This window comes from Blennius ocellaris, assembly GCF_963422515.1.
Source record: "Blennius ocellaris genome assembly, chromosome: 12".
In the NCBI taxonomy this organism is placed as follows: domain Eukaryota; kingdom Metazoa; phylum Chordata; class Actinopteri; order Blenniiformes; family Blenniidae; genus Blennius; species Blennius ocellaris.
In genome coordinates, this window is record NC_137661.1 from 7895254 (window position 1) to 7919468 (window position 24215).

A 24215-nucleotide genomic window follows, 5' to 3' on the forward strand; every position below is an offset into this window, starting at 1 on the left:
TCAACGTCAAAACTGGTAACTTGGTAAATGTCCTTTTGTCCAATTTCCATCCATTTTCCAAGCGTGAAGTAAAGACTTGATGCATCGTCTTTCAATAAATGCTTGATGCATGATCAAAATGTGGGATTCCAAATTTAAACGTGACAATTTGAAATATCAGTGTCCTTATTTCAAACCACTCAAGATGCTCATGACTTTGATACTAAAACACAATATAATCAAAATGACAAACGTAATATTGATAAATGCAACCGTTTGAAAAATAACCTTCATTTTGTAGTGATGCTTGTTGTCAAGCTGAGATTATTATTATTAAATGCAACCTACCCAACAATAGATAGGACAGAAGTTTAATTAATAAACAGACAATATTGAATTCACGTTACTCAGTAAAACCATTTTTTCTGGTTGGTTGTCGGACCTTTCAGTAGCTCACTGTGTCAAAGTCAGCCTCAAGCAGTAAAGATGTTTTCACTCATACTAGTTTTCATAGTAGTTAATCTACTACATGTTGTGAGCCTGAAATGTTTGAGTAGAAAAGAGTCGGGATGTACAAAGTGAATATGGAGACACGAGTAGGAAAGACATAAAATACTTTATTTGATTTGACCGTAGCATTTAACCGTGTTCTCAGACATTCGCTACCCAAAAATAAATACAATACACTTTCAAAATAAATACCGACATATCCAGGTTTCAGCACACACTAACAAAAATATTTTCATTTTCATATCGATCCAATGGATGATGTTATTTCATTGTAGCTGTCACAAAAAAAACAAACAAACACAAAACTAACTTCAAACAATAATAATAAGAGTCTATTGCAGAAACAATAATCACACAGAGTGCAAGCACAAATAAAACCAAACTCCCCATGTACGTACATTTCACGCAAGACCAGAAAGTATTTATTCAAGCTGTAGCACCTGTTTTCACTGATCAGACACCAAATCCATAAGGAAAGCAATGGATTTGCTGCTGTGATCAACACACTGCAGACGGTATTGCCACTGAACTAAAAAGGCTTTCTTTCCTGTTATTTAAAGGAATAATATCCAAACAAAAGAACACGTCAGTTCAAATCGATACACAAAGGCAGGAAGTGGCAGAGTCGTAGCACTGAATTACAGTCAATAAGATTTAACTGTGGAATCAGAAAAGAAAGTGACGCCATGTGCCTGTCATCAGTTTTGGAAAGCTCTTGATCAACCGTTTTCCCGTTTCTACTCGTCAAGCTCAGCAAAGTGGCTTTTATTAGTCTCATTCGATGCTCAAGACAGGAAGTGAGCATGTGTATAAAAATCAAATATGAACCAACAGCTACGACTCGGAGAAATCCCAGGATTCATTAACGATCAAAGACGGCGCCAGACAATCAAAGACATTCAATCGTTCTAGGCCACTTTAAAACATTATTTCATCTTTCAAATGAAATTTGACGTTTGAGCTTGTCTGCACAAGATTCAAACTTTACCTCAATTACCATTAAAAAAAACAAAAAACATTCCCGCATTAAATACAGCTCACATTTTACTGGAATGAATCAGATTAAACGTTTCAACGCCCCCAAAATAAGATTTTGCATGAGCTTTTGTCAATGTTGACTTGATGTTTCCCTCTCAAATGTACATTTGAGTTTCATGATTCAAATCACAAGCTCCAGTCAGGAGGAATACAATCAAAGAAAACTTGAAGTATTTCAGATTACGTATAGTATATCTGAAATATATAGAAGGTTCACATCAAATTGTGGAAGAAAATAACTTTTCAATTTCATATAGTTTTCTGCAGACGTATCTGCAGATTCATCTCTTGGGTGAACCGGGAATAAAATCCGGTGATTTCTGAGCATTACAGCCGACACAGACATGAACAGTGAGAAAGTGCAACTAAACATCAAAATCAAAAGTACCATCCCAAGAGGCGTTTTCAGTTAATTGACTAAAGAATTTATCAAGAGAAATTTATGTTCAAAGTTTTTCCGAGCGCCTGTTTCGTTAGATCACAGGACTTGCCGGAGCTTTCAGACCCTTCATTTGAGAGGCTGAAATTAAAAACCTTAACATATTGAGCATTAACAAGCAATATAAACTACAGCATCACTTGCCCATTCAGACGGATATTCAAGGAATAACAAAGATGTGTGTGCGTGTCCACAGCTTTCAGCGAGTTCCCCATTCAACGAAGAATTATTGAACAATAGAGGAAAGGTTGCAACGGTAATGAGGAAAAACAGATCAACTCCCCCGCAGGTCATTGTGAGGTCAGAGACGGCGATCGGTGAAACCAAGTGAGGTGATCCTCTGCGTTGCTCCTCCATTCACCGTCTAAGTCCGCTTAAGCAGAGTTTCCTGGCGGCAGAGAAAACGCAGCTTAGTCCACAACGTAAAGCCTTTATCCTGACGAGACCCGGTGGACGCAAGTTTCACCTTCACAGCTCCAAGTAGTAACGGTAAAATGTGTCTCGTAGTTTGGCCAAAACAGATATGTAGATTTTTATGAAGGGGCTCTTGTGTTTATATGTCAATAGCTTGTCAAACACGTACATAGAAGAAGAATTTATGGGGGTACGGTAAGTTTGCCGCGACAGGTACGCATGGGAAAGTGCCAACCGAGGTTTGAAAAGTAATTTCGCAGCTATTGTTAATTCGTCTATTGGTTCAGTACGTGGCAGAGCCTGACATACAAAGAACGACATACAACTAACTGTCGACGTCTAAAAAAACCCACCAAAAAAAAAAAAAAACACCCTTGTTATTTTGTGGGTTTCCGAGACAGGAAACACCTGCTGATCCTGTGGCTTCAGGCAACAGCTTTTCTGAAGTGCTGAGGCAGAAACTGAAACTGGACTGACACTTTTGTTTTTTTTTTTTAAAAACAAATGCACAGATTGACACTAGTGGCCTTATTAATAGAAGCAGTTTCAAAGAATGTGTGCCTATTCTTTAAAACTGCCCAGTTTCAACCACGTAGGAATCAAAAGGCCACATATTGGTCCTTCCTGATTTAACTTCAATAGAGGCAAATGACAACCTCACTGAACGCAACAGGCCCATAAAAAAAAAAGGAAGGAAATAAAGAAAACTCATACAACAGACACTTTACACAACACATACATTTTTCATAAAATAGTCATATTTCCTTTATTCGTGGTTTCTAACAGTAAGGATATGAACAAGGAAGCTACACAGTAGGGATTAATATTGCATAGAGAACCCCACCAGCATAAACAAACTATTAATGGAAAATGACTTGAATCTCTCCACTTTTGGCTTAATAGCTTAAATTTCATGTGAAAGCAAAAGGCTTATTTGAGATGCGCTCTTTCTTTTTTTGCTTGTGAGTAAATACCACCCCCCCGTGCACTAAAAAACTAAAACTGCCTCTGCCACCTCGTAAAAACAGCCACGACCGGGAAAATCAACTGATTTAGATCTAATATGTAGCGTATGTATATGTGGATCATGTGTACACATGCCGCTGAATGAAAGCTATCTCCTCTGAATGAAAGTGCCTGTGTTGGCGTGAGCGTGTGTGCGGGAGCTGCTCTTGCCTTGGCCAGCCTTGCGTTGGGCCCCACGGGGGCCCCCTGTGCGATCAGCGGGTCTCGGGACTCTTTGAGCGGGAGGCTGAGCACGGCGAGCGAGCCTGGAGGCCGGAACTCTCTCTCCACCACCACACGGCCAGTCCGGCCAGCAGCACGCTGAAGAACACTGGCAAAAGGCGAGAAACACACACACACACACACACACACAGGCATCAGTCTTGGAGGGGATGTCCGCGAGCTGACTGTCAACTTTCTGGGTGAAGCCACCCCACCCAACCTCCTCTGAGCCGACAACAGGCAGCTGCTCACATTTAATGACGCTGCCGGTGGGGAATATTGGAAAAGAGACGGTGATTCATAGAGAGCGCCTCACACTAAGCAGACATACACACACACACGTGTATCTACAAGCTGCATTGTCAGAGCTTCTCTCGTTCTAAACAAGATGACCGCATGTAAGTAAGTAAGTAAGTAAAATTTATTTATAAAGTGCTTTTCACAGATACAGGTGGGCATGTATAGGTGTTTGTAAACACAACAAAAACACACAAAGTTTTATCCTACACCCAAGAGATGTGGGAGATACACGCAGCACGTCAGAACAACCCACACACTCTAAACCCATCAGGAACTCTGTGTGAAATGTTTGAAACAAGGGCCTCCTCGGTCCTGCAGACCTGAGATTCAGTGTATAGTATATACAGTACAACAGGCCTTCCTGCTGAAATGTCGTCAAAAATGTGACTCACAAGTGACAAAAGTGCACCAATTTAAAAGACAATTAAACCCTTTGAGTCATAATAATCAAGTTACATGTGACGCTGATTTTGCTGAAATATGATTCGTCTGTGAACTGCAGTTAATAGTTTTGTAAGATATGAGCTAAAAAATAAGTTACACGCAACCTTGATTTGACGCGGGTGTGACTACATGATTTACATCCACGTGACTGAAGAGAATATTGTGTAAATTGAGCATCAATCCATTTTTTTTGTTATTGCGTCTTGAAGAAAGCTGCACCCACTAAGAGTTTTATCTGCTTTGCGCTCCTTTTCAATTATGTGAACATCCAATGGAATGAGCTTCGTAAAATATGAAAAAAAGAAAATAACATGATTGAAATGAACTTTTTGAAAAAAAGAAAAGGCCGTGGCGACTCAGCTGAATATCGATGCGTCACCATGAAACAGGAAGTCTGACTGCTCAACATGCTGCGGCCTGCATGACACTTCTCATGACATCACAGTGCTGCCTGGACACATCAGTACCTCATGTCCAGTCAGTCATAGCGCCACCTTGTGGGTAGCAGGAGATTTGCCATTGGCGTGCGAGTACCCGTTCAGGAAAATACTTCTTTAAGCTAAAATTTAATTCCAATACATTTTTAAGTGTAGCTTAGTTGTTTTTTGGGGTTTTTTTCGCTTAAAGCCGGCAGAGGTGAAAGCAGAAGTGAAACCAGCATGTTCACAGTAACTGAGCGACAATCATCACAAGGATATCCTGAATCTCACAGTGGACATTTTTAATGTTTAACACACAATGTTAGAAACCACCAGGAAACTCATTACAAATTCCTTGTGGGAAATATGGTTTTCCACACTTTGTGCCAATGAGAAAGTAGAATTAGCAATTTTCCTCTGTTATCATCTTATTTTTTTGTTTGTTTATGCCAAGAATGGGAGCATTCGAGTTTTATTACTTTATCGGGGATATCTCATTGAAACATGGTTATTAGAACTTCAAATTTAATATTACATGTTAGAAATTGAAACTATAAAATAAGCAAGAGGGAAAAGAGTACGTAAAGTATAACTGGTGCGACTTGAAGGTATTATAAAGACACACAATGACTGTCACAGTAAAAGCATAACATGAGCAAACATTCACACCCATTTATTTATATCAAATACTGCCACTAAACTGACAATGAGTGTTTACTTAACACATGAGCTGCTGCTTCAACATCATGTACCCTTGTATTGTCTCACATTAGATAAACTCCTCCTGATGTCCCCTAAAACAAACCAGACGCTCCGAGGAGACTGAACCTCTGTGGACGTACTTATACTTTAGAGTCTGCACTTTTTTTTTTTCTTTTATCACGTGATGTTTCATTTGTTATTTTTAAAGTTGTGTTTATATATAGCATTCAGGTCCTCCTTCAGGTTTAAGGTATTTATAATTAAAGATGATAGTGAGGGTGCACCGTTCCCAGAAGTACTGAAATACCACTTTGGTGCGTAGGTTAAATGAGATAAGAGAAAATATGTGTGTCGTAAAGCTGCAGCTCAACAGTGAAGCCACTTCCCCCGTTGGATTTCACAGTCTTCACTGACATTTGTGGATATAAAATGTCCACTGGTGTATTTAGCAAATAATGTCGACTGAGATTTTTCCAGCTTTGCTATCAATGATTAGCAACCGAGGACAAGGAGTGTGGAAGGAAGGCAAGTCCAGTTTATTGTGTTACAGAGTAACTTCAAGCACCCAGACCAAGTGTCTCAGTATCATTGCCCCCAACTTTGGGGCGTCAAGAGACCCAGGGAATCGCTGTCATTGACAGTTATTAGAAACGTAGACAGGAGGCCATTTTCATGCATTGGAAGTTATAGTGGGAGTCTGAGATTCTTACCGATGAGAGAGAGGATTCCAGCCATTGTAGGATCAGACACAGCTGAGCCAGACACTGTGCGAGAAATGGTGGGAACCTCCTGAGAGTCGTTCTGTGCTTTCCTTGGAGAGACGCAGGTGAACTGGGGATTCTCAGACAGCAGATCGATAACGCGCTCCTGTCGGCACACCGTGTCTGCACACTTGCATATCGGCGAGCCTTTTGGACCAGAAGAAAAGCAAGTCAGTGGGCGAAAAGTTAGTGACGGTGAAGCCCGGGGGCTTTCTCACCTGTTGATTGGATGGGGCACGTTTAATGTGGGACAAAATGTCAATGAGTACATTGCAGTTTGCCTCGTCTGTGTTCACACACACCAAATTTGAATCTACTTTCCTCTGGAGTGAACGCCAACTCATTCATGTTCATGTTCTCATGACTATTCAGCTCGACAGTCAAGAAAGAAATAAGTGCCTGTGATATTTTCCTCTTCTGCACCACCACTGCCCGTTTAGTCAGTAATTATCATGCGTTAATATTTCCACGAACATTATATTGGCTTATATGCAGCACTGAATGCTTGAAGCCTCTTTCTTGCCAACGTAACAAACCCCACTTCACTGCAGGAGCCTTTCTCGCTCATCCATTGACCGTGCCGGGCATTTAGTGGGCGACCTGCTTTCACACGATACCAGTGTTTGTGTTACGTTGACGCCTGTACACGCTGTGGAGATCACTGTACATTATCATACCGTTTGGTTGAAGGACAGGATGGACGATGGCCACTCCGCCTGGCGAGGCGATGCGAGACTGCTGGACGGTGAGATTTCTGCCATTGTGCTTGTCTGCTCGGCAGATTGAGCGGGTAACTTCATCACTCCAGTACACAAACCCCTGAAGTACAACGTACAGTTACAGGGACGTCATCACATTGTGCTTTCATAGAAATTGAGGCCAATGAAAGATTCCAATGAAAACGTGATTTTACACAAGTAAAAATATGGAATGAAAATTTGCTGATGACTTCAAAGATTCTGTTGTTATACTTTCATTTTCTGAAAAAAAAAAAATGCTATATATCATTGAGACACAGATTCAACAGTATGAAGTCACAAGGAAAGGAAAGACCGTCCCAATCCTGTGAAAACCGTAGAAGCCCAGATATACCATCAGCCTGAAAGTCCTAACGTTAGAAACGTATTGGACAAGATGGCGCTCAGAAATGTGACAGTCGTACCTCGAACACAGCCAGTCCAAACAGCTTGTCCAGATAGCCGTTAGACTCGATCACCGTTTTACGATGACGCCCTCCAAGATCTACTCTGGAGATGCTCCTCGATTTCTGGTCGAACCAGTACAGCAACTGGCGAGGCATGTCTGGAAAACAAAGATATGTAAATGAGCCAGATGAACTGCAGCAGTATGGGACTTAAAGCATATTCAAACTGACTTCAAGGTTATTCCCTGGTTAATCGTTAAGCTGATGGTACAATGTAGAAAGATCAGGACTTTAAACTTTTTTTCTGTTTCACAAGCGGTTTAACAACCACCACAGAATATGAGTAACCATTTGCAGACGTACCCAGAGAGAGGGCGACGGGCCGATGTATTGACGAGTCGACCAGAGACATCCTGCCCCGGCCGTCCAAGCCGGCCCTCTCGATCTTTGGCGAGCTTCCACACTGAGTCCAGAAAAGCAACCTGAGAAAACAAAAAACTCTTCAGCATCATTATTCTTTTTCACATCCCTTTTTTCATGCATCTGAATTTTCTTGTAGTTTTTAGGGGTTTGTTTTGTGGTGAATCAACGTCTGCGGTCATCATTGGTTCGGCAGCCATTTACAAGAAATAGTAGAAAAGGAAGACCAACATATAACTGGACGCGCTCTTTTTCTTTGAAGTTTCCCATCATTTAACTAAAGTAAATCAATATATGCATGAAAGCCCATGCGATTATTCAAAATAGTGTTTGAAGATAGACGAGGTGGTAAGATCTGAAAGAACAGAACCGCTTTTTTCCCCATTGCGCTGAGTAATGCGTCATTGAACGCATTGACTTAGTCACCGTCTCAACTGTGCTGCCCTTCCCTAGACAAATACATAAATCTATATCATATTGAACCTTGGCTGATGCAAAGTTTATGAATAACCCAAAGCAAACTAAACACTTAAAACAGTTTCATAGTGACCCCGTGACATGGAAATGATAAGCGATTTTTACAGTTTTACTCTGTGTTTTATTAGTCGTTAATCTTTGGATCTGTGCCAAGTGTTGATCAAAAAAGTTATTTACGGCTTTGATTATCTGCTTTACCTGGAGTGAACATATACCGCGCCTGCATGCTGTGAGGAATAAAAAAAACAAACAAACAATGAATGCCTGCCCTCTTACTGTCTGAGCGGATCCACGGCGACCGCAGAGGGCTGGTCGAGTTCTGAGACAAGGACACGTTGAGCCGAACCATCAAGCAGTGCGGCGGCAACACAAGCCCGCTCTGGGCTGGTCCAGTAGAGGAGACGGTTCACCCAGTCCACCGCCAGGCCCGACACCGACGCTCCAGTTCTGAGCACCAACGCGGCTTTCTGCGCTTTTCCATCCAACACGGTCCTGAGAAACGTCCAAGAGAGTTCAAACACGCCGACTCATGTCAGGCTGGTGTCATGAAAGAATTACTCAATGAGCCTCTGGAGCACAAACCATAAAAGTCAGACCCCCCCATCCCCCTCTCTGTGTGAATTAGTAATGCCTCCATTTATTTATAATATAATAGCTGACTGGATACATAATTAAATAACGGTGCTATACAATGAGACATGTGTAACCTGGGGAGACTGTTTGATTAACTGTATGAAAATGAGTGCAACTTTCGACAGCTAACAAGACGTCTAAGAAAACAGTAAAGGTGGGGTGTTTTCAACATGTAATCCATCCATGGAAAACTACAGAGTGTCAAACTTTCCTTTATCTGCTCCTGAAGTTTCCCTTAAGAGAATACACCCCAACTCGATCTTTGCAAGTAATAAATTAACAATACGACTACAACTTACCAATAAAAAGCATGCAAAGCAAAAAATTCAGCAAATGTCTGAATTCAAGAGAATATCTTGAATCGAGCATCCTTGTCAGCATTCCATCAATCAATCAATCGTTACGGCTCTAGCCCTCTGTGACCTACGTCTGGAGAAATCAATGAGGCCGTGTCTCATTTTGATAATAATTGCAGATACTGTCCTTTAATAATAGTTAACAGAGACATATAATCAATGAGACGCAGGATCCAGTCAGGGAAAGTTTCAGGAGGCCACTTGAGGCGCTGAATGGAGTACAGAGGATATCTCCTGTTATCTTGCTGAACCAACAGCGCCTGATAAACAGTTGGAAAGTTGGGTAGATAGTTTCACGAGAGAACAGAGGTTATGTGTTTTACATGAGAAGCAGGTCTCACGTGTCTCTGGGAGACTGAACAGTGTGAAGACGTGTGTGGGAGCTGCAGCTCCTCTCTCCTACCTGTATATGAGGCCTTGTCCTTGCGGGGCCCAGTAGAGGGTACGACTGGAAGCCATGGCCGCCACAGGCCCCGTTCCCGGCAAACGTGGGGCCAGTTCCCCGAGATATGAAGCAGCAAGGGTTTTCCACCATATTCCTTTAGACGCAGTGAAAACCAGCTGAGCCTCATCTCCTGGAAGGACAGAAAGTCAAACGTTTTAAACTCCACGACGACAGGAGCCAAAGCCAGCCACAATACATGTGATCGTATAGAACCTCCAGGAGAGTTCGAAAGTGTGTGTCTAAGTATGGAAATAAATGCAGCCAAAAATTCACGTCATTCACTGGGTTGTTTAATAATCAGAATTGTCAAATAACCACATTTCTCCGTGAGAAAAATCATACCGGGTAATGGTGTGCTTGAATTAAGTTGAATGTAATGTTGCATGTAAAAAGTACAATATGTTTACATTCTCTCATCTTAAAGGCAATTTCGGGATGTGCGGCAGATATCTGCCAACCAAGACCACAATGTTTTCCAATTTGCTCTTGCCTGTTAAGTTCATGTATCATAAGTCTGGGTCGACAAAGAAATTGCACAATGGCTGAAGCTGTTCTCACAATGTTTACTGCATTTATCACCGAAGAAGATGTGACTGCTTCCCAGATTATATATATATATATATATGGTTAAAATGACCATGCCAAAAAAAAAGGTGCTCTGAAGAGCCAGGAAATGGACAAACTGGCACTAAAGTGACTCAATGTGCCATCTAATGTTCAACAGAGGCACTAGTTAATTGGTATATAGTGGCCCTTTAAGGCCAATCACACAATTGTATCAGAGGCACATGAAGCAGTAGAGGGAAAAAAAAGGTGCTCTATTAATGTTGGGCTTCAGTATCTGTGCAGAGCGGATCGTCTTCACGTGGATTTTAAATAAATGATTTACATGTCGTCATGGTTATTTTTAAAGCACACTTCCTGAGTAGGGAGGTGTGTGCTTTTATACACACCTGTAGTTAATGACAAAATCAGATTAAAATGTAATAATGGCTGTGTGGATGTCAATCAGATAAAAAAGGACAGGAGTCCGCCTCTCAGATGTGTGTAAAACAGAGAACATGAAACCTTCACGCGATAAAGCAGTGGATGACTGACTTCCGTCTGTCGCTCACCAGTGGCCTTGCACTCTCTGGTGGTGGGATCCATGCAATAGCCCTCGTGACAGTCACAGTTGTGGCTGCCGTTTACGTAAACGCACAGCTGATCACAGACGTCAGTCTCCAGGCACGTGTCGACCTCTACGCCGAAGAACAAAGGAGTGTGAAGGACAATGTGCTTCCAGTGCTGAGTACTTCAGTGCATATCTGGCTTGGAAGAGGTCAATCAATAACCACAAAGCAAGCAGTTTCACCTGAGGAAAAAAAAAACCAAACAAACCAAACAAAACCGCCAAACTGAATCGCTCTTTTATCGCCCCCACCGGGAAGTCATGAGGAAAACTCACCCTCACACTGGGCGTCGTCCACCAGCCTCATGTCGTCTGGACAGGAGCAGAGAAAACCCATCGGCTGGTCCAAGCAGAGGTGAGAGCAGCCGCCATTATTGACCTGACACTCGTTTTGATCTGTAAAATCAAACACGACAACAACATAATATAAGATAAGCCTTTATTGATCACACAATGGAGAAATTTACTTGTTAAATTCTGCTCTTAAGGACACTCATGAGTAGTGAAAGACAAGAAATGTGCAAACAGTTAGATAAGAGTAGAGGTTTCTTACATACAATGACTATCAAGAACTCTAAGGGCCAAAAGTATTTACAGTAAAAAGTAATAATAAATAAAATAAAATAGGACTAAAAAAAAAAAAAAGATAAAAATCACAGACTATAATAAAGTATAATAAATTCTAAGGGGAGCAAAATATACAGTAAGATGAAATACAAGGAAATTAAACTATGATGGGGGGGCAAAGTGTAGAATGAAAGTACAATAAACATACTATAGTAAAAATAATACCAGTGTTGGCAGTGCAGGTTCAGTCCTAGTACAAGTGGTCAATTAAGTGACGTAGATAAAATGACGTAGATAAAATGACGTAGATACAGGGGTTATTGCACATAGTTTTTTGCAGGTTCTTGCATGTTACTTTACAGTCTTGTTGTACAGTTTAACAGCAGTGGGGATGAAGGACTTGCTCCGTCCTGCACTGAGGGTCTCAGTCTGCCACTGAGAGCTCCTCAGCTCCTCTACAGTCCCGTGCAGTGGATGGGTGGTGTTGTCCATGATGGAGGTGGCCTTAACTACCACCCTCCTGTCGCTTACCTCCTTCACAGTAATAGGTCACAGATCAGTAACAGGGCTCATTAAAAAAAAAAAAAGAAATCAAAAAAGAAAAAGAATAGAAAAGTGTCAGATTTTTATGATGCGGTCAAATCTGAGGTGCTGCTCATGAGTTCCAGCATTTCCAGTTACAGAAGCAAAGTGGCCGGCGATGTACTGTTGAAGGTTCATTGAGAGATTTGGAGGTTGTGAATCGGCTCTTTTGCTGTCGACAGATTCCTGCAATGGATAAAAGCCATTTTCTAACATGGGTTTGAACATCGTTATCCTCTGCAAAACCTTTTTTTTTTTTTTATTGACATCAATTACATTAATTGCTGATCGGCTCCACTTTCTAAATCTGAACACTGCAGCTTATCAATGTGCCTGACACCAACGTGTCACAAGTGAGGTGCTGCTCTACCTGCACCGACCATCACTTTAAGCACTTTTTTTCTTTATCCTAGTTTATGCCATTTACACTCAACTTAACATGAGAACTTTGGCACTTTATGATAAAGATCATTTGTAAAGACATTCCTTTTTAAGGTTTATTGTAGTTTTATCAGTTCTGTCCCTCCTCTCTCTTCTATTATTAATTATTATTTGAATTATAGGTTACCCTTTGGATATATGATTGGTGTTATGGCCCGGCGGAGGGAGACTCCAAACTAACATGTTCATTTAACCAAAACATACATTTGAAATGGAAACACAAACTAAACCCAAAACAACACCAGAGCAAAACAAAATATTGTCGGTGGAAAAGTGCGACGTGGATGGCCGGAGGGTCGGCTTTTCAACGGGAGGTCGGAAGTTGTGGCCGACTTCCTGCAGCAGAGTTACAGCATCGTCACGACAACAAAGGCCCTGGGGGCCGTAAGGCCAGTCCAGCAGGACAGACACCCGCACACGGTGATGCCCAGAAACAATCGGCAGAGGCACCGGGAGAACATGCAAACTCCACACAACACTTGACACAAGAAAGGGAATCTGAATCTGTGTTGTCATGTCACCAACCACTGCTCCACCGCGCCACGTGTGATGTCATGTTTGCAAATTGTAAGTGAATCACTTCAAATGTGAATAATGTTTAAAAAGAGTACGACATGTCCCATACAGTAATAAAATTGGTCTAAGATCACAGTGGGGGGCTTTGTTTTTTTTTCTTTCTATGTGGAGTTTGCACGTTCCTCCTATGCTTGCCTGGGTTTTCTCAAAGCCCCGTGGCTTCCTCTCCCAGTGGAAACTCTTGAAGTTGAAGCTTATTGGCGACTCTAAATCGCCCATGAGAAATCATGTGTGTGTTTTGTCCTGCTGCCTCCTCCCACCAGCTGAAGTCAGCTCCAGGTCCCCCGCACCGTTTAGTGAGATAAACCAGTATAGGAGCTGGACAGAGCTACATGGAGGCTACTTGGAAACTCCTACAAATCCCGAAGGGACAAAAAAAACACAAATAAAACAAAAGCACTGCCAGGACAACTGTTCCCTCAGATCACTTGATGAAGTCGTTCACCAGAACAGCTGCTGAGGGACTGTAAGGTCAGCCAGTGAGTTCAACTGGAGCTTCAGAGCTCAACAGTCAACCTCAAAACTTCAGCGACAGTCTCCATTCAAGCACAATCAAACTATTTAGCCATAAAAACGATATCTCTGACTCACTATTTCTGTGACGTCGTCTCGTTTGGACTCTGTTGTTTGAGCATTTTCTGTACCGTTTCTTTCCGTGTCGGGATTAAACAGCTGCTCTGGTTGTTTTACCATTAGGAAAGTAGTTCAAATGAGGATTTAAAGAAAGTAAAGCCTCCATTAATGTGGGTTACCTTCATAAAACCAAATCTATTGCTTTGCATCTTCAGTTTCTGTCTCATTTTGTTTTTTCCTCCCTGAGTTAACAGGGCGTCGCTGTGAGAGAGAGAGAGAGAGAGCGCAAAAAAATGAGTCACCCAGCCTGTCCAGTAAATTGTGCACAGTATTATGTCATATTTGGAGACCCGTCTGAAAAATGCCATGTCGAAGGAGTGTCTCGTTTGAAGCTTGCCTCCATAAACAACATTGTACGAACGCTGTCATAAGTTATTTTATCCTGCTCTGCATCTTTATGTGTGCTATTTTCTTCACTTTTCGGATATTATTCGTGGTCCCAAAGTAGACAGTTTGGTCAGTGGTGGTGGGAAACACAAAGAGCCGGAGATAAAGATTCTTCATTAATTGTTTTAACGTATTTCCTTCATTCCTTTAAAAACGGCGCTATATCAATACATTTGCCTTATTCCATTTATTCTGTTTGGTTTGGCACGTTTTTATCGCTCAATGCATTGTAACTGTTTTATTTTCGATTGGTGCTGTTCATGCTTGTACTTTGAACTGCCCCGTTGCGATGTGTGCTTTACAAATAGTAGTAGTCGTCTTGTCGTGTTTTGTAAGGACTAAAATAACGTTAAGTTAAAGTTTAGAAAAAAAAAAAACATTAACCGTGGTTGTTTTATATGATTATTAAATGTGTTTCAGACAGTACATGAATATTGTGCTGAATGCAAACTCCATGTGAGGAATCCTCGTCCCAATCTGTCGAGTCCATTTGGTTTTGATCTGGTCTGACGCCGGTGATGATTGTTGTGTCGTGTCTGATGTGTTTAAGCCTCCTCTTGTTTCAGGTGTAGCGTCACTCACTCCTCTCTCACTGCCGTCGGTTGCTGCGCTCATTTATGGAAGTGTGATTGTCAAGTACTTCACGGCTGAAGGGAAGACATGAAGGGAACAAATGCGGGACACGACCAGCTGCAGAAGCTGTTGGCAAGTTCGTAGCATGTAAAAAAAATACCACCACATTAATCTAACTTGCATTACATAGGCATAGCATAGTTGTGGAGGTTATGTCACAGGACACTGTAAGCCACAACAGCTGTGCAGCAACACAAATACAAAGCAAAAGAGTTTAGAGTGTGAAAAAGCCCTCCTCATAACCACGCTCTGTACCCGGGGAGCCCAAGTGTGAACACTACCTAGAGGCTGCTATAGACCTCCTTACTCTTTATTATAAGATGAAGACTTCTATAAAAACAAGTTAAAGACAGAAGAAACACATAACCCCAGCATTTCTCTGAATCCAGTGTGATGTCCTGTTTTGGTCATTAGTTTAGTTCATCGATGTGGAAAATGGAAAAGGAATGTACTTCTGCTGGCTGCTGATCGCTTAAATATAACAAGCTGTTGGAGCATTTATTAGACATCATTGATAGCCAACTTAAGGTCCATGTAACTACTAACCTCATTGTCCTCATAAGACAATTTAGTGCATGAGTAGAATAACTGTGTCTTACGAGTAATGGGTTTTCCACTACTAGTCCCACCTTTGGCCGACTAACGTGCAATAGAACCTTGCTGGTAATTGACTTGCTTACAATTAACTAGTGATGCAGCCAGCAACACTACTGGGCCCAACTAGTAGGATTGTGTCACTAACTTCCTGTTAGTAGTTTCCTGGACTCTATTCGTAGTGCTGAAACGCCCACCAGTAGCACACGTAAGGTATTTTTGACCTCATTCGTACTACTAATAAGTCCCCAAATGTCTACTGGGCCACAGTAGACGTTGCATGTGATAATGAAGCAGATGGAATTAGCTGGTCCATCACACATACGTACGTGCAAATTTAATATTACCTCTCCACAAAGTGCAATCTTCGCAACTGTGCAAAGACAACTTCCTCTTTTTGAGAATCAGCCTAGTGTGAAGTACTGCTATCACTACTTGTTCTAATTAACTTGTGGTCTAGACGAACCATAACGAAACTGTAACCCACTGCTGTCTTTGTGAGTGTGAGTCTATGACTACGCCATGGCAATCCATGCTAAATGCAAAATTCAGTGTCTCAGAAATTAGAATCTCACATAAGTCCAATCAAAAAAGGATGTTTCAAATCCAAATGTCAGGCTTCTGAAAAGTATGTTCATTTCCATGCACTCGGTACGTACAGTACTTGGTTTTTGCCTCATTTCACATGAATTACTGCATCAATGTGCTGCGACACACTGATGCAAAGTTCGCATTTCATTTGGAAATCAAGGCCCCAGAGTCTGGAGGAAGATTGGAGAGGCGCAGAATCCAAGTCGCTTGAAGTCCAGTGTGACGTTTCCACGGTCAGTGATGATTTGGGGTGTCGTGTCACCTGCCGACGTCGGTCCACCGTGTTTTCTGACCCCATAGAACATCTATGGGCCGTTGTAAAGAGGAAGGCGACAGAGACGGCAGACCCAAAGGAGGCAAAACCAAATATTGAGTGCATGCAAATGATCATACTTCTCAGAAGTCTGACATTTGTGCCAAAGACATCCTTCTTTCATTGGTTCAATATGACGTTCTCATTTCCTGAGACACTTCTGAGATGTGATGCTTTGTGCAGTGAGAAACAGACCTATACTGCCCCCTGCTGGCTGGCTGAGGGATTTCCAAAAGCATTTCAAGACGTCAGCAGGAGTTGAAGTCTCATGTAACCAGGAGAGCATGAAGGCATCGTGGTATTTAATTAAAGCAAACGTGGGAGGCCAGAACTAAACTAAACTAAAAGCCAACACCAGATAATGATGTTTGGATATAATATCCGGCTCTCGGTTAACGTTCCGGGGTTTGGCTTCACACAACATATTAAAATTCCTTCCCTTAAACTGCACATCAACAGTCTTGAATAACACAGTCGACAGCCACGTCAAGATCAGAGGCCTGTGCTTCAACCCTGGATTTTCTCTCACCGAGATAATTCACCCGTTTCTCCTGTATGTTTTTGTTGGTTTTCTTTTACTTTCCAATTCATTTTCTACTCAAAGCAAGTGGCTTCAATCAGACAATTGAAGCCAAGGTCCATGCTGCCACTCACCACAGTCGTCTTCGTCACTGCCGTCGGCGCAGTCTGGCGAGTGGTCGCACCTCCAGGTCTGCCGGATGCAGTGTCCGTCTCCACACTGAAACTCTGATGCTGAGCATGTGGAAGCGGCCTGCTGGGGGGTCTTGGCTGCACTGCACAGCTCCTTCAGCTCGTCTCGTCCGTCTCGGCAGTCGGCCCGTCCGTCGCAGACCTTGCTTCGGAGCAGGCAGGCGTCAGACGGCCCGCAGGGGAAAAAGTCCGCCGTGCAGCGTCGACAGGAAGCCTCGTCGCTCCCGTCGCCACAGTCGTCCACGCCGTCGCACCACAGATGTGACGATACGCATCGTTTGTTGCTGCAGGAAAATTCGGCTGTTCGACACCCTTCGTGTCCTGTGAAGAGTCGGAGCTGCGAGTTACAGGCAGTACAGACAGTAACCTTGTCGTCACGCTGTAATTTCCACACCACATATTCCAAAACAAACTTATGCTCAACTTTTTAACAAGTCTTTTTAAGTGACTTACATTTATCCGACTCACATTGCATGCTTTTTAACCAACCTTTAATCATTATTTTAAATTAGCTTTTCGATTCTGGTAAAGTCCTCAGTGTTTAATTACTTACTATACTACTATACCATATTACTATATTACTATAGTTTATCAGTAATACGGTGATGATTCAGGGTGGAGGCGCCACGCCGTCACGGACAGTCTCGACCTTTTATCATGCGTTACAAGTAAGGTCAGGAAACGGTGGCGGACGAGTCGTCACGCACAGTCAGCATTATTGTTCCACCGTGTTGCAAACTAATACGCGCTGCGGCGGGCTGCGGTGCACCGTTGCAAAATGAGAATCACCGTCTCGGTTGCGTCTGGTGGAGACGGGTGTTCACCCAGGGCGTAAAATAAGTCATGTCCACAACTGAGTTTAAAAATATCTGACTCCACACACCCCAGTTATTCTACCTATCAGCTGCTGAACAGTTCACACACTCCAGATCGCTCAGCATTCAGAGAAATTCCATGGAGTTGATCAGAGAGGGGGAAGCTGCAGGGAGCGAATGCTGTCACGCTGTAGAACACATCAACACGCATCACAACTAATCCACACGCTCTGTTACAAACTTCACCAATACAGGTGATTCTTGATATCCTTGGAAGATTTATTATAAACACACCTGAAAGCAACTGCCGCTGTCGGATATTACTGCGACAAGAAGAGTGGAGGATTTAGCGAACTGCAAATCTCTCCCTGTAGTTTTGTCTCTGTCTCTCTCAGTGTGTAAATAATTAGATAGTTGCTTTTACACTTGCTTTAGTCAAGAGTGCTTTTTCATGTGACTCTCAGAACAAGTTCTGATAATCCCAGGCTTAAATTATTACTAAAACCACCGTGACTCATAATAATCATGATAATAACAACAATTATACGAGTAATAATGGTAATATCAGCTAAAACATCTGCAATTAAAATTACTTTTACTGACATAGTTCAAAAAGGCCTGTGGGGGGGGGGGGGGGGTCCTCAGGGTTGATTTTAAATATGCAGGTGGGTCCAGGACCCCAAAAAGGTTGAGAACCACTGCAGTAATATAAGCTAAAGAATACATAGTTCTACAAATTGAGCTGAGTTTAATGTATGAATAAGGAACAAAAGAGAAAGTATCTGTCAGGAGGAGGCACGTAAAGCCCAGCAAGTCCACTCTGTTGCCCCATCTCCTGTGAACCCCCCCCCCCCCCCCCCCCCCGAAAACTAAACAGAGGCGAGGAAAGGGTTTGTAGTTGCACCAGAACAGTCCATACACACTCTCTCTTCAGAACTGGATCTTTTAAAATGATCACACTAAAAAAATACAATGTAAAAAGGTGCTGGATCATTTTGTGGATTTGCAACTCAAAACACTGGAGCAAAGGTGACAAAGGTGAGATCCAGTTGTTAACAAAGTTGCATTCGTTTATTCAGATTAGATCCTTTTACATTACAAGGTTTTCGGCTTTTCCACTAAACCTTCTTACGGTGTTGCATTTCAGAGCAGAAAGGAGAAACAACTCACTCACAGCCTTACAGGTCCAGGTTTTATATGTCTGACCTCAAATATTCATACCTGCTGGCTCGACACGTCATCGGCCTAAATATTGAATGACTGAAATCACATCAAATCCTTTAAGGAGCTCGTTCTGCTTTTCCCTCTGCAGCTTATTTTTCATGTGAAACACTGAAATCTCCCAGGAATTTATTATCAGAGGCTCTAATGACTGGATAGGATTACAAAAACACAACTGTGAAACAGCCTTTTTCCCACACAAGCAACGAATTATCCAAGAACTACCAAAAGCAAATGATGGAATTTGGATTTTCAAAATCATTTCTTTGACATTATAAATATTTTTTTCTAATTAAAGTTATCTCATGAAGTGCGCGCGCGCGTGTGTGTGTGTGTACTCACCACAGTGAGTTTCATCTGATCCGTCCTTACAGTCCTTCCTTCCGTCACACACTAATTGGTTCAAGACGCACGAGCCGTCTCCGCACCTGAACTCCAGCTGTTTGCGGCAGGCGGGCAGAGAGTGACCTGCAACAGCTGGAAGAAGTCCACAATATTTCAGTGTGGCGCTGCAGAGTGTCAGATCATAAGATGACTACTGTGATCTCAGGGCTCACAGAAAGCGAGATGGCTTTCAGGCCGTTTAATATTCCTCAATAACTCTCCGCATTTTATAGCCTGATTGCATTTTTTTTATTACTATAGATGACAAAGTCCATGTTGTATTTGAATCCATACAACAAATACTTTCTGTAATTTAACTATTATTAAATGGATTATACAATTTTTTTTTGTTTTTTCACATCAATAAACATTATTTTCTTTTCTTTTTTTAACTTTACTAAGATTTATCGAATCTGTTTCATAATGACTTTGATTCCACATCATATTAAATATATTTCAATTCTACATTTGTTTGATGTTTACAAATAACTGCTCGACAATAGTCAAAAATATAAAAGCAATCAATTATTTTCAGATTTCTGTTGATATATTGTGATAACTTGTTTTGTATTTGAACATCATCCTGACAGCGATGTTCTTACTGGCATGGTGCTAATAATATAATCTCTAAATACTTCGTAAAAATAGACTGTTAGTTAAGGATATGTTAAGATACATGTATGAGTATAGGTTAGTTTTAAGAATTGTGTTGATGTAAAGCAATTTTAATTGCTTTTTATAAATATTATTTTGGGTTCTTTAAATCCTCCAGAATAACATATAGATATATTGATAATGGACCGGTTTTCGAACAACTTAAAATGCGTTTCACAATTTTCATACATTTTAAATCGAGGAAGGTGAGCCATGTTTTTTTTAAACAATCGCCTGAGGCAAGTTTACGCTGCAGTACGAACTTCGGCTCAGACTTAGAACAATGATATCTACTCAGTTTAGAGGATGATAAACTTGCCCCTGTGCCGTGTTTTTTTAATGTTTGCAGGCAGAAGCCAAAGCCACTGCTTTCACTGCTGCCTGCAGTAGAAACGGTAAACAAGTCGCACTCATTTAAGCTGTCGCGCTCAAAACCTTCCATTTTTATCGCATATACCGAAGCACAAAAGCAGCAGGCGTCATTTCGAACAAAGGCCACGGAAAATCCCACGTCCTACCCTGAGAATGAAGCCAAACAAGAGGCGAGATGAGTAGAAATAAAGCTCCAAGGTGTCCCATGCTGGATGTCCTCCACAGTAGCGGCGCGGCGCGGAGAGATGACGTAATAGTTTGTCGCTGTCAAATTGAATGAAACGCTGTTATGTTAGGTAACCAATTAGTTAACCAGTAAACCAGTCACCGAGTACGTATAATACTAATTATATTTATTATATAAATAATAATATATAATATAATAGATTATATTATTCCCAGTAAGAACATGCAGACCTTCAACAAAAAGGTCCACCAGCCTCAAAACAAGCTGAGGCTTGTCTTGCTGTGAGGAAGATATTGATAATCACTACACCAGATTTATATGTGGACTTTGAATTCAAGGCTGATGGAATAGTTACACTGTGTGGGAGACATGGATTAATTACTATATAGATTTCTGTCTGCCCCAGTTTGCAGGACTGTGTGCAATGCATGGCTTGGAGTTGAAAAGACTGGAGTTTAACAATAACCTACTTTCTCAAACCGGCCGAAACAACGTGGGAGTGCAAAACCATTACGGCTGTAACGTCAGATGAACATGAAGAATAATCCATTACACTCCTAGCACTGACAGCTGGTCGGCTGTGTCACAGCAACAATACAACTATGCAGTCTGTTGTGAAAAACTCCTATGAAAAATATCTATTTGTGATATAGCCCAATAGAAGCGCAAATGTACGAGTTACATTTCATTGCTGCAGCAATACCCCCACAGTTAACAACTGTAATCAAATACAGAATCCCAGCTTGTAAAATATTTACCGCATGAACACAAAGAACAGGAGCTTGGAGAGCAGACTGAAGTCTCGCTGACGTGTACAACAGGTTTTTGGAGCTCCTAAACCCATTAGCTCAAGTATGCAAGGCAGGCTGCAGCCTGGACAGGTTACTAGTCCAAAACAATGTGAAGAAACTTCAATAGTCGATAGAAATAATCTGCCTGAGAAATTAGCAGCACAAAAACAACCACCAACAACAACAACAACAAAAAACATACAACAGCTTTTATTCACACTTTCTATAGTACAAGTTATAACAGGCAGCCATTTGTGAGGATAGCGCTGCAGCAGATCACGATGGAGAATTGATGTTGATGCTGAAGAGGTGCGTGCTGCTGCTCAGAGGTACGGCTGGTCTGTGGAGAGAGGGGGAGGCTGGTACACGGCACCGGGCGTCACAGGAAGCTTTGGAGTTTCAGCAACTTCACTGGAAAAGAGCAAACAGACGCCATACAAAACAGAAGGTAAATGAATCAGCCAATATGTTAAAAAAAAAAAAAAAAACCTCAAGATTATCGGTGTCAAAAACAATTGTTGTGCTTTCTCATTGATTTAAACTGCACAATCTTTGAATAGTTCCAGTCACCAAAAATATGACCGACCTCATTAATCACCACTTCATGAATATGGTCAAGTTGTGATCTTCAGATTTTCAAGCACTTTTTTCAAGACTATAAACTCTGATTTATTTACCTTCCAGCGGTAAGAGCCTTCTGAGCAGACATCACTACTGTTGCGGGTAGCGACTCTCTGCGCCCATCTCGGGTAAAATAGTAGTTGGCAGCGTACTTGTGGCTTGGGCCGACCGGCAGTTTGGGTGGTGGCTGTGTCCTGTGGGGTGAACGGAGGTCAGCATTACCAATATTTCCCCTGGTTACATGTTATACAGGCTTTTTCAACCATCACCGGGACAAATAAATACATGAGAGGCTGCACTGATCAGATCTAAGATGTTAGAGTCATTTAGTTGGGAACATCCTTAACATGCTCTTTATTTTTCTGTTCTGAAATTCTTGATTGTGAACTGATCCTGATTACGAATTTTAATAATGCGGTGAATCTATTGGAGTGTGTAACTGCTGTCCTCCTTTGCCAATTTATGATGTTTATTCACTTCCTTTGTGTGTGATTGTGACTTGTGATCCTGGTCTTTGGTACATCCAGGACTTGTGTGACTCTTGAAAAAGCTCTTCTTTTTTTTTTTTTTTACAGCCAGTGTTGGTTCTAAATAGTTTTGTAGTTTATGTAAATGAAACCAAATTGCTCAGCTCGTTTTTTGAGATTGAGTGTTTTGTGACAACACGATTTAGTGCCCAGCACAATAACATGTTTAACATTTGTAAAGAGCCTTGTTTTAACAGATTTTATTTATTGCAGAACTTGTTAATTTTAAGTAAGAAACACATGCAATCATGGTATCGTGTGAGTCCAGTTAAATGTATTGCTATATATATCTACTCCATTCTTTATCATATTATTGAAATGCCAGATGGTTCCGAGGTAATCACAACAGTGAGTTCAGTAAGTTGTCATTCAGTTTTTGCTTTAAGTCTGAATAAGAACGATGCAGCGTCATGAAAAAGAGTGTTTAGTCCAGACAATAATAAACATCTTCGACTCGGTCCTACCTCTTTGCAATCTCCTCATATCTCAGCTGTATTTTGGCCTGCAGGTCATGCTGGAAACACAAACACATAAACAAACAAGTGAAGTAAACACACGACCGAAACAGACTCGTGTCCTTTTTCCAGTGAAAGTAACGTTAGCTCAAAATGCACACAGAGCTAATCTCAGCCACTCCTGGCTCTGCTGCTACCGTGACGCTTGAAACGAGAAATCATCTGTACATATTGCGCGATGTCTCCATGCGGAGTCCTCTCCCTGTTTTTATAAAAGTTTGCCCGTGGTTTCATGGCTTACCCCTGATAAGAAGTTTCGCAGCCTCTGGACGAGTCTGGTGGCTGTGGCCATTTTCGCTGTTGTGAAGGACACGGCTCTTCTTCGGTGGAGATAAAAGTGCGCCGCTGAAGCTCAGTGCTGACACCTGGCGGCCGACTGAGTCAGCCCGCCGTGGCACTGGGTTCCTGGTCAATCCATCCGTGTACGGTAAATCATATTTGTACCACTGTAAACTCTGGCAACACAACCTCCCACGAACACCATGTACAATTACAAAACAAATTAAATGACCCTCACAAACTAAGTATATGGGAAATACAGTTTTTGTTTTTATTTACCCACTACAATTTTTTGGTTTTCAGTTTTTATTTCGTGATAATGAGTTCTTTTTCTTATGAGAATTAACTCTTGGTTTACACAGGGAGTGTTTGGTGGGCCGGTACCGCCTCAACTCACAAAGCTTCAACAGGTCTTCACCCGAAAAAATGACTTCAGCTTTAAATTTGTCCATTGCATCAATGAAGCCTTATCTATGCAACTCTTTCCTCTTTGACAGGTTAATCTTCCTCTTTAGCCTGACACTGAGCCATTTCCTCTCCTGGTACTCACTTTAACTTTGTATTTTTGGAGACAGGGTATTCATGCTCAACACAACCATATTCCTTGAGATATTTGAAAACATTTTAATTTATGTTTAAATGTTGAGTGCCTCAAATTGTTGCAGTCCACATCCGAGTTGTTTCTTCTTCAGGCAGAATCAAAGACTTTTCATAATAAGATTTATTTCAACACTTAGAGTAGGTTTTAGATTGTTCTAACCAACAAAGGCCTGGAAAAATGGCTTCAACCTAATAATAAATTAAAAAAAGATGATCGTTCTAATCTGTGATTGAAACGATGTTGGTGCTGAACCTTTTAACCAGTTTCTGAATAGTCTACAACTTAATCATGTCACTGGCGGCACACTGAAGCTCAACGTTCTAAATGCCTGCCAGTAAACC

At 41.6% G+C, this 24215-nt stretch overlaps 2 protein-coding genes across 2 annotated transcripts; both read right to left on the minus strand.

Annotated features, from left to right (window-relative positions):
* Positions 1-617: 617 nt before the first annotated feature.
* Positions 618-20592, minus strand: LOC308137972 (low-density lipoprotein receptor-like). The gene is made up of 13 exons (XM_080506889.1): positions 20500-20592; positions 19286-19420; positions 16851-17228; positions 11156-11275; positions 10824-10949; positions 9667-9838; positions 8551-8766; positions 7741-7859; positions 7396-7535; positions 6911-7052; positions 6183-6380; positions 3557-3716; positions 618-2354 (listed from the first exon to the last, which is right to left on the minus strand). The coding sequence occupies exons 1-12, from the start codon at positions 20558-20560 to the stop codon at positions 3601-3603; spliced, it is 1923 nt and encodes a 640-aa protein (XP_080363015.1). The 5' UTR covers positions 20561-20592; the 3' UTR covers positions 618-2354; positions 3557-3600.
* A 934-nt stretch (positions 20593-21526) lies between these two features.
* On the minus strand, positions 21527-23297 carry ndufa7 (NADH:ubiquinone oxidoreductase subunit A7). Its single transcript, XM_080506896.1, has 4 exons — positions 23236-23297; positions 22944-22993; positions 22009-22146; positions 21527-21742 (listed from the first exon to the last, which is right to left on the minus strand). Exons 1-4 carry the CDS (start codon positions 23284-23286, stop codon positions 21655-21657), a joined length of 327 nt encoding a protein of 108 aa, XP_080363022.1. The 5' UTR covers positions 23287-23297; the 3' UTR covers positions 21527-21654.
* Between the last annotated feature and the right edge of the window lie 918 nt (positions 23298-24215).

Coding starts and splice junctions, on each gene's coding strand:
- LOC308137972 (XM_080506889.1), bottom strand. CDS start 20,560: ATGGGACACCTTGGAGCTTTATTTCTACTCATCTCGCCTCTTGTTTGG. Junction 7,053..7,395: donor TTGGACTGGCTGTGTTCGAG/GTACGACTGTCA, acceptor GTTGTACTTCAG/GGGTTTGTGTACTGGAGTGA. Junction 6,381..6,910: donor TCCTGTCCTTCAACCAAACG/GTATGATAATGT, acceptor CTGGTCCAAAAG/GCTCGCCGATATGCAAGTGT.
- ndufa7 (XM_080506896.1), bottom strand. CDS start 23,286: ATGGCCACAGCCACCAGACTCGTCCAGAGGCTGCGAAACTTCTTATCA. Junction 22,147..22,943: donor TATGAGGAGATTGCAAAGAG/GTAGGACCGAGT, acceptor TTCACCCCACAG/GACACAGCCACCACCCAAAC. Junction 21,743..22,008: donor AAGGCTCTTACCGCTGGAAG/GTAAATAAATCA, acceptor GCTCTTTTCCAG/TGAAGTTGCTGAAACTCCAA.